Source organism: Solanum verrucosum, unplaced genomic scaffold (genome assembly GCF_900185275.1).
Source record: "Solanum verrucosum unplaced genomic scaffold, falcon-dt-bn FXZP01000159.1, whole genome shotgun sequence".
Lineage (NCBI taxonomy): Eukaryota > Viridiplantae > Streptophyta > Magnoliopsida > Solanales > Solanaceae > Solanum > Solanum verrucosum.
Window position 1 is genome coordinate 2,441,806 of NW_026020705.1, and position 11,065 is coordinate 2,452,870.

The 11,065-nt window shown below is 32.8% G+C and overlaps 1 protein-coding gene across 1 annotated transcript; it reads left to right on the top strand.

Moving 5' to 3' along the window:
- The first annotated feature begins 1,415 nt into the window (after nucleotides 1–1,415).
- LOC125812404 (uncharacterized) lies at nucleotides 1,416–2,606 on the top strand. The gene is made up of 4 exons (XM_049491902.1): nucleotides 1,416–1,604; nucleotides 1,686–1,754; nucleotides 2,144–2,176; nucleotides 2,262–2,606. The coding sequence occupies exons 1-4, from the start codon at nucleotides 1,416–1,418 to the stop codon at nucleotides 2,604–2,606; spliced, it is 636 nt and encodes a 211-aa protein (XP_049347859.1).
- The last annotated feature ends 8,459 nt before the right edge of the window (nucleotides 2,607–11,065 follow it).

An 11,065-nucleotide genomic window follows, 5' to 3' on the forward strand; every position in this document is an offset into this window, starting at 1 on the left:
CCACGTTTAGCTCACGTGGTTTTATGTCAATTAATAGTATCTCCCACAGTCAGACTCTAGTGCATTGACCAGGTTTTCAGTTATATTTCAATATTCAATCTCAGCATGTCATATTAATAATCAGTACTTGGTCATTGCATTCAGTTTAGTTCATTTCAATATATTTCAGTATTTACATCATGTTCAGATTATGCCATTGCTCAGTTATGTTTTGTTCAGCTTACATATTTGTTCAGTTATATTCTATATCTTGCATGCTAAGTACATTCCAAGTACTGACGCATACTCTACGCTACATCCTTTCATGATATAGGTTCAGGTCCTCCGGATTCAGATCATGCATAGATCGATTCCTGATCCATACTCAGCAGCAACAATGGTGAGTCCTAGTACTTCGAGGACAATAGACATGTTTTTCATTTCAGTCTTTCATTTCGGTTTCAATTTTGCTAGGGTTAGCTGGGGACATGTCCCAGCAACTCTAGTCAGCAAGAGGCTTTTTCAAACATAGTATCAGATTCAGTTTTAGCTTTGAGTGAATGTTCAGTATCATTAAACTGTTAGTAGTTTTTATATATATTCAGATCAGTATTGGGTATTCCCCATCTTTAAGTCATATCATGTTTTAAGCTTCCGCATAGTATCTTTTGTTCAGTTGTTTTAGTATGCTTATGATATGTCAGGTCAGGATTAGCTTGGGGTCACTCGTGATCCTAGGTCCCGTGTTTACGTCAAGGGGGTAGCCTCGGGGAGTGACACTTATACTCTCCCATGGAAAAGCCAAACTGACCATAGTATCATTATAAAGTTGTTCTCATTTCAATGTTGATTTGAAGTTTATCTCAAAAGAAACTTAATTTTTGGATTTCTCTTTATTTTTCAGGTCTAAACTGCAGATAAAATATGACTTGGGAATCCACCTATATGCAATCCGGACAACTGAAACTGTTGTCGTGTTCGACTATTAAACCAAGCTACTGTCCATAATCCACCTTAGCTTGTTAATTTTAGGATACACATGACCATTGGAGCCACGTGTTACAATTTTGACACTGCTGATAGTGAAGTGGTTGTACACTGAGCTGATGAAGTGGTACTTAACAATTGATGAAGGAGTTAGTTAGATAAGGACATTTTACAGTTTAGTCCAGTTGTAGTTTATTTATTGCATTTTAGTCCTTCTACTCTAGTGTTAGCATTACATGTTAGTTCTATCCAATTCATTGTTGAAACTGATGGCTTGTAATTTGGGGGTAGGAGTTGTGTTGATGCAAGATGGTCATCCAATAGCTTTCATCAGCAAAGGATTATCAGGTAAACATTTGACTTTGTCAGTATATGATAAGGAGTTGTTGGGTTTGGTTATATCTATTACTAAATGGTCACAATATTAACTGGGAAGACCCCTTATTGTAATGACTGATCAAAGGGCCCTCAAATACCTTTTGGATCAGAAACTACATATTGGGTTCAAAAAGAAATGGGTGGGCAAACTCATGCGATATGATTTTGAAATTGAGTACAAGAAGGGAAGGGAGAACAAGGCAGTTGATGATGTGTCCAGATCACCTATGACTAAGCAGTTCCTTCTAGCCATAATACCTGTAGATTCTACTCTCTTTCGTAGAAATAAATAGAGTTGGATCAAAGATGAGTACTTAGCTGAGTAAATTGACATGATTCAGAGTCACACTGAAGAATACAAGGTCTACTCTTACATTCACCAGCAAATCAAGAAGCATGGGAAGTTGATGGTATGGGTTGATGCTCAGTTGAGGCAAGATCTGATCAAAGTCTGGCATGATTCACCAATGGGGGAGGGGGCACTCTGGAATGGACAATACTCATAGGAAGCTGGCAGGGTTATTCTATTGGAAGGGCCTTAAGGATGAAGTAGTATTTTATATCAGACAATGTGCAATATGTCAAAGAAGCAAGAGTGATCATGGGTTTGTTGCAACTACTGCAGATCCCTTACACAACATGGACAAGTATAAGCATGGACTTTATTAATGGGCTGTCTAAGTCTCAGGGAAAGACCACAATTTTGGTGGTGGTAGATAGGCTAACCAAATATGCTCATTTCATGGCATTAACAGATCCCTAAACTGCATCAACTGTGGCTCAGACTTTCATGGAGCAGGTATTCAAGTTGCATGGAATGCCTGAGAATGTGGTTAGTGACAGGGAACCTATTTTTATTAGCAGGTTTTGGCAATATCTGTTTACTATGCAAGGGATAGAGTTGAGTACCTCAACAGCTTATCACTCTCAGGGCTCAGTATGATGGGCAAACCGAGGTAGTCAACAAAACATTGGAGACTTATTTAAGGTGCTACTGTGCTGATAGTCAGAAGGATTGGAACATGTATCTCTCTTTGGCCAAGTGGTGGTACAACACCACTTTTCATTCAGCTATACAGACCAGTCCATATGAGGCTCTTTATGAACAACAACCCCCTACACACTTGCCTTACTTGCCTGGTGAGGTTGTGGATGACGAAGTTGATATAAGCTTGATTGCCAGAGAGTTTAAAGCTCAGTTGTTGAGGTTTCATTTAGACAAGGCACAACAAAGAATGACAGACATGGCTAACAAATACTGAAGTGATAGGCAGTTTCAAGAAGGATATTGGGTATACCTTAAAATTCAGCCCTATAGACAAACTACTTTGTCTAATCAGACTTTCAACAAACTTTCAGCCAACTATTATGGGCCTTACCTGGTGATACAAAGGATAGGAAAGGTGGCTTACAAGCTTTCCCTACCTACGCATGTGGCCATACATCCTACTTTTCATGTTTCTCAGTTGAAACCATGCTATGCATTTCCTGAAGTACTTAACCACCCTCCCTTAGTAGACATTGCAAGTCCCTATTGTGTTGAGCCAGATCAGGTGTTAGACAGAAAGATGATCAAAAAGGGCAATAAGGCTGTAGCTGAAATCTTAGTGCAATGGAAGGACATTCCATCTGAACAAGCTACTTGGGAAGATTTTGCTAAAATAAAGCTCAGGTTCCCAACTTTTCTTCTTTGAGGACAAGAAAGATTTTTAAGGAGGGAGGAATGTTGCAATTTTGACATTGTTGATAGTGAAGTGGTTGTACACTGAGCTGATGAAGTGATACTTAACAACTGATGAAGAAGTTAGTTAGGGAAAGGACATTTTATAGTTTAGTCCAGTTGTAGTTTATTTATTGCATTTTTGTCCTTATTTTGGAGCAGTTAGGATAGTACGATTGTGTCAGCTAGATTCCTGGTGGAGAGGCTTGGCCAAGGCCTATATCTATACCTAGTAATGCATTATGAGAATTATGAATTGAAATACACTTAGTTAACCTAGTTTTTTATTTTATTCAGTTCTTTCTTTTCTTTCTTTTTCTTAGCTCTAAGTTATTGTTCCATTGATTTTCTCTGAGTTGCAAATTCATTTTGCAACACCACGAGTTAGCTTCCTCTTTCCAAAAGTTTTGTAGGTAAAATTCCAAAGATTGGTTTGCAGAAATTGGGTTTCAACGTTATGTGTTTTTATTGGACATGAATGCAGATAGGGAATACAGAACAAAAAACTAACATGCTCTGTTGTATGCAAAAGTCAACAAATACAGCAGTGAGACCAGCACATCCAAATTAAGAGACTGGTAGTGTTGCACGCATCTCAACCATAAAAGTTTACCTTCTTTGTTATTTCCCCATTTTAAAGAGTGTGATCGGGACCTTTCCTAGATAAATACCGAAATCTCAACCATGAAATTTTTCTTCATTTTTACTCCCTTATTTTTCAAGAGTACATGCTGTTTTCCAATTCAAAAGAAAAAATATCAACCACAAAAAATAGTCATTGTTAATCCCTGATCTTTTAGGAGTGTATGCACCTTTCACAATTTTAAAGGCTCAACACCATACTGATCCTTTCAGATATGAACCCTAGGCACCTTTTATTAATCTATCGCAACAAGAACGAAAAACAAAAAAGTTAGACTAGTGAACAAGTTTGGAACTCCTTATTCAAGCTAATTTATCTAAGTAATAATATTACTGATTTCTTCTTATAGTACAAAATAAGTATGCACAATCGACATCTGGGATGAATTTTAAGAATTTCAGCGGAAGTACTAGATAACATATATCTGTTCAAGAGAACCATAAACACCATGGCACCAAATTTCTGAAGGATAACAAACAAGGTTACAAGCTTGCGTTGTTCATAAAAACTGTGACCTACTATGTGTCAGACCTATCAAAAGAAGTTTAACCCTTAGAACTTCCTAACAGAATGATACTTAAACTAGTTTCCACAAAGTAGTAAACTTGTTGTGCTCAAAAATCTACTTAGAGTTTGGTACTTCTATTCACTCCCATTATAATAATCATCTTAAGCAACTCCCACATAATGCTCTCCATGAACTCTCACCATTTATGTCTACTCAACAAAGATTTTAAAATTTCACACTCTAACTATAACATTTTCGGGAGCCATGAAAGTTTACCTTCTTTGTTAATTTCCCATTTTAAAGAGTGTGATAGGGACCTTTCCTAGAAAAGGAACAACTAATAGTTGGTGTAATAAACTTTGATGTGTGTATTAATACATAGAACAATTGATAGTTGGGGTGTGAAATTGGCAAAAAATTGATAGATCAGATGTGTATTTTACAATTAAGTCAAACAAATATACATACCAATGAACATAAGCAGCCATCATAGAACTCCAAGAAACTATATCCCTCTCAAGCATTTCATCAAACAGTTGTCTTGCAAACCTGATCAACCCAAATCTTGCATACATTCTTAAAAGGGTATTGTTTACATGTAAATCTGAACTGAAACCCGACTTCACAGCCATCAAATGCAATGACCCACCCGTTCCAATCATCAAACAATGCCCACAAATCTTAAGCACAATAGGAAAGGTGAGTTTATCTGGTTTTAATCCAATTTCTTGAAACTGTTCAAAGAGCTTCAAAGACTCTACTTCCATGGAATATGCTCTCATCATCGTGTAGATTGATGGAATAATGGGAGAATTGTGGAAGATGGTACGGGTGAATTGGAGAGAATTGAAGAAGAGAATGATATGAATTGGGAGAGACGATATTCGTCATGATAAAGGGCTGTTTTGATGAACAGAGAATGATATGAAGTTGGAGAAGATGAATGATAGTTTTCGAACGTTGGAAAAGTGACTCAATTTGGTGGGAAATCATTTCCAAGCATTCAAATTTTTATCTTGTCTAGACTACCGTGATATTCAACGTCTTTTTAATTTATTTATTTTTGGTAACAACTATTTTATTCTTGGTAATTTTATTACTAAGGAAAAAAATAATATATCTGAACTAATTTGCCCTCTTAAGATTGTACAAATTTTTATGGGAAAATGCATAAGTATTCCCCAGCTTATGCTCAAAATCCATGAGATACAACTATTCTTTATTAAGGTTCTATTACTCCCGAACTTATTTTATATATAATTTTTTACCCCTTTTTGGCCTACGTGACACTATCTTATGGGCCCAGCATGTGTTGATAATTTTTTCAAGGATAGTGTCACGTAGGCCAAAAAGGGGTAGAAAATTAATTAAAAAATAAGTTCGAGGATAATAGGACCTTAGTAAAAGTTAGGTGTGTTTCAGGGATTTTGGGCATACTTATGCATTTTCCCAATTTTTATTAGTTACTATTTTATCAATATCCCTTTTAAAAGATTTTTATTTCATAGATGTTGCAAAATCAAGCTTAGAATAACAATATAGAGAACAATAACTAACAATATATCTAGTAAAATTTTACTAAGCGGGATCTAGGAGGATAGAGTGTAGGAAGACCTTACCACTACTTCTTGGAGGTAGAGAAGTCGCTTTTGATAGTTCCTCGGCTCAAGTACTTTAAACTCAAGTAAAGGAGAAGCAAACAATGAAGAAAGCATAGCAATTAATAAGAAAAGTAGTGTAGAGCCTATAAGAAAAAAACAACACCAACAACAAAATAGTGTGAAAGTCGAAACAGAATACACAAAATATGACGATAGGTAACAAAAGCAAGGAAAAACAACACTCTACCCCTACTAACCTTCTACCCTAATATGCGGCATCCTCTCTTATATTATCTAGAGTCATGTCCTCGATAAAATGAATTTACATCATGTATTCGTCTAATCACCTCTTTCCAATACATTTTTTTTTGACTTACCTCTATCGTCCCCACTAAGAGTGAACATGTCAAGCCGTCAAATCAAACCAACCCAATGAATCAAATCAAATCGACAAAAAATAGACTTGTGGTTTGGTTTGATTGATTTGACTTTGGAAAAAAAAATTGATCATTCTTGATTTGATTTGATATTAATCAGAAAACAAAAAAAGAAGTCAATTGAACCCAAATCAAATCAACATAATACACATATAATTTAATTTTTTTATGTGTATAAAAAATTAATTATAATCTACTTTTAGTAACAAAAATTATACTAGTTTAGAATTTTCAATGTTTAGATATATTATTTCATACTTGGGTTTATAATATGACTAAAAAAAATTGACATGTATTGTGTATTTTCGTGAGTTTTTGATATATTTTTCTACTACAATATTTTGGAGATGCCATTGTACACCTTTTTTTTTTAATTGTTTTGTTTATTCAAGTGTTTAGGAAATGTCATTAAACAATACAATCACTTATATTACTCATGTGTCAATGGTATCAGATGCCTCTTCAGTTGGGAACTCAAGTGGTACATTAAATCATACGACCAAGAGAATAGCCTCTTCAATTTGATCTCTTTTCTAATCACGATGTAATTGTAGAAAAACCAAAAACAAAAATAAAAACAAATTAAAAACTAAAAGAATCGACTAAAATCGATACTAAAGAGATCGACTTTATGTTGGTTTGATTTGGTTTAGATTTAATAAACTGAGATAAAGGGTTTAGTTACTTTTTAATGAAAAATCAAACTAAAGCGACATATTTACACCCCTACCCCTCGCATACTCCCTACAATCAATCTCTCATGCCTCCTCACTGGTGCGTTTTGATAATGTCCAAATATACTTCTTGAAAAAAAAATATAAACGGTTGTATGCAATATATTTACCCAACTATGAGTCGGAGTCGATCGCACAGAAAATATGGAAGAATATTGTCAATAGCAAATATTTAATTAGGTAGTTGTTATTTGAAAAGTGGGGAATTAAATTGAAACAAAAATTTTAAAAAAAAGTAACAGTAGTTTGGACCCAAGTATTTATTTGTATTTAGATTATTAGAAATAACTAGAAATGTGTTCCCCGTGATTTCATAACATAGCAATAATATTGTACTAGTGATCTATTTCAGTTTTTAGCATGCAAAGTCGGTAAGTTATGTATCTCCTAAGTGATTGGTCATCCAAATAGGAAATTTCACCATGCAACTTGGTCGTTCTACGGGTGTGTCATGTTCTTTACTAACCCTTACTCTTGACTCCAGATTAGCCCTCACATCTTTAGGTTAGACTATTAAATAGCGGATTATCAGCGCTTAATCTTCGTTGTTTAATCTCCTTTCACATTCGTTACTTCCCTGGTCGAGCAAGTAGAAATAAGGTGAGTTCTAATGTTGGCCACCATTAAAAAGCAATCAAAACGAAGAGATTAACAATACATGCAAAAAAAACCATTCAAGAATCGCTTTTTACATTCACTTACTTTACTAATTCATCATGGTTCTCACAACTCTAGTTATGAAATTTAGCTACTCATTATCTCAAAAACACAATTAAAATTTATTAAAAATAAATATACTTGTGTTAATCATAAAAATTTAAGAACAATAGCTTAAATATCTTTCAATGATCAAGAAAACAAATAAATAATAAAGGAGAAAAGAATAAACCAAAATTCTCCGACCTCCACGACGGCTCTTCCAAAGCTCATAAGCTATCAAGTTCTAAATTGTATGTTGTGTATTATTTATTGATTCTAGGGTTCTTCAAGAATTATTTTTATGGACTATTTATAGATATAAAAACCCTAAATAAAATAATTGAATCCAACACAAATTAGAAACCCAAAATTCAAAAGAATTGGTTTCCTCATTTTTTTTTGCTGCTTCTAGAAATTGTTGGCGCCGCCTTCAATAATAAGAAGGGTCTTCATAGCAATACCACCGTTTCAAATTTGCAATTCGCTCTAACCACATGTATGTATAAAGGTATTATTATATAAAATTTAATTAATAAAGTTGACTGCTTGATTTTCGTTTGTGATTTTTTGTGTTTGATTTATTTTTCTTTTAAATTTCTTCATATTCACATCATTTTAAACCTACAAATTAAAAACCCAGCATAAGAATAACTCATAAAATTTATGGTAAAAAAAGATTATGAAAATATTAAATATCGAGCAAGCATTAAAGTTCATCTCAAGAAAATCGAACTCGGAATAACATCACTTTGATTGATACAAACAATTAAGTCATGTAACAAATCACAATATCAAGTACTCTTCCCAATCACTATGCAAGCTATAGAATGAAACAACAAACTTCTAACCTCCTAACCTCAAAGTAGGGGTGTAGTGACCGGATTGGTTCGGTTTTTTAAAATATCAAATCAAACCATTTGTGTAAAGTTTTAAAATTTACAAGCCAAACCAAACTAATAAAATTCAATTTTTTTTGAATTTTTCAACCTCGGGTTGGTTCGGATTTTTCAATTACCAAACCAAACCATTGTGTTGAATTTTTTAATTTATAAATCAAACCAAACTAATAAAGCTCGGATTTTTTCAGATTTTTGGATTTTTTCGGTAAAGTTTGCATACAAACATATAATTAACTTATGCTCCAAATATTTCTTTAGTCCAACCAAAATACAATTATCTAAGGTGTTTCTTAAGAAAATAACACAAAATATGAGATTAGTACTGATGACACTAAAATATTCAATAAAAAATAATAATGAAATCATCATATAAAATAAATATTGTAAAGTCATAATGAAAATGATCATTATTTAAAAGTACTAAATCATGCTAAAATAAGTTTAATAAGTATTAGTTACATTACTTAATAAGTATTAGTTACATTACTAAATATTTAAGGAAAATTAAAATTAGACTATGTATTTTAATTGTCTAAACCAATGTAAAACTAAAGAACAAATATTCAATATTATTGTCATTCTTAGTGTTGAATTAATTTTCTTTTTGCATTAGTATTAATTTGATTTTGATTTAAGTTTTATTATAATTATCAACATCTATGAACTATAATTTTTATTGGACCATTCCGAATTCTAAGTTTTAAACTTGAAATAATATATTAAAAGATAAAAACAATGAATATAGTATAAGAAATATTTTAAAATTATATCAAAGTAAATATTTTTATGTATAAAATAAAATTTTAAAATTACATATATAATGTCGGGTTGTTTTTTTTTAGTTAAAACCAAACCAACCCAAATATAGTCGGGTTTTTTTTTCTAATACCAAACCAAGTCAAACCAAATCACTAGTTAAGTTTTTTTTTCAGTTTGACTCGATTTTCGGTTCGATTTTGTACACCCCTACCTCAAAGATAGACTCTACTCATCAAATTAGGTTTGTTCCCCTACTCCATCAAAGAATGCTAATAAAATCACTTATCTATCATAAAACAAGTGCCCTCACAAGAAGAAATACTCCACACACTCAATTTAAAGAATCAAATTTAAATTAAGGCCAAGCATCAAAGAACAACTCTTTCAGTCACAAAAGAATTCACATGTATGCATAAAGAACTATAGGCTTGCCCATTATATACCTATCCACTAACTAAATATGATTGAATAGAATCTAATAAGACTTTAACGCGCGAATTGTAATATTGGCTACGAGATAAATAGGAAACTATATATTAGTGACTTCAAACTTCCCTAAGCACTTCGATTTTTATTTTTATTTTTATTTTTCATCATCCATTATCATATCAAGAATGTTTCAATTATTTTTTTCAAGCAATTTGTTTTTCATGTCACACTCTTTTGAAGAGGGTCTTCTCATCACAAATAACTATCATTGATCACTTTTTTTTCAACCATTCCTTTTCTTCAGCTTTAATAATCTTTTCACAATTTATGCTACAGTACTCAAGGAAGCAGGGTGCAAAAATTAAGAATTCAAAAAAAATGGATCAATAAATATAAGGCTACCAAACGATAGGCTACAAGCTCAAAGGGGTTACTAGTGATATAACATCTAAAAAGGCTAAAATTTAAAAGACAAATCAAAGAAAGTCTATTATCATCTTCTAAACAAAGCAATACTTTTTATTTCGCTTCAATAACATGCAGGGCAAGTTCTAGACTTAAATGCAAAACATGGAATATATTAAAACAACCTGACCACACATGACATAAGTTTCAACCAAGATAGATATATTCTACTTCTAAGATGGACAGGGTCATTACAACCTAAAAAATAAGAATAAGTTATATATAGAGTCACAACCATCAGCCGAGGTGTCAAAAAATTCTATTTCAAATTTTATTCTCAAGCACAAAGGAAAGTACTACTCAACTCAGGCTTAAATTGCTAGTATCAAACAAGTCAACAAGTTTTTTTTTCTCTTCTCTCCAAAAAAATATATAAAGAAAATACTCTAAAAAAAATATTACCCGGTTCAAAAGGCACCCCCTCGAAAAAGAACCGAGGTCATAAGAAAAATCAAGGGGTCGATGAGATATGCCTCTAAAAACTATAATAAAAAGAATAATAAAGAATTATTTTTACTTTTATTTTTTTGTATTTATTTTTTTCAAATAAAATAAAAAAATTATTAAGAAAATCTTTTTGTATTTTTTTTAAATAAAATAAAATCATATGAAATTCACTTTAAGATCACAACTATCAGATGAATTTTCACCCCACACTTAAAATCATATTTTGTCCCAAAGCAATTTATAGAATAGAGGAGGAGGAGGAGGAGGAGGAGGAGGGGGAGGAGGGTGAGAAATACTCCCTCGGACCCTCTAGGACCTAGCTAACAATATATTTTCTCTCCTTTCATTAAGGGTCGCGTGAACTCCGCACTTAAGCTCAA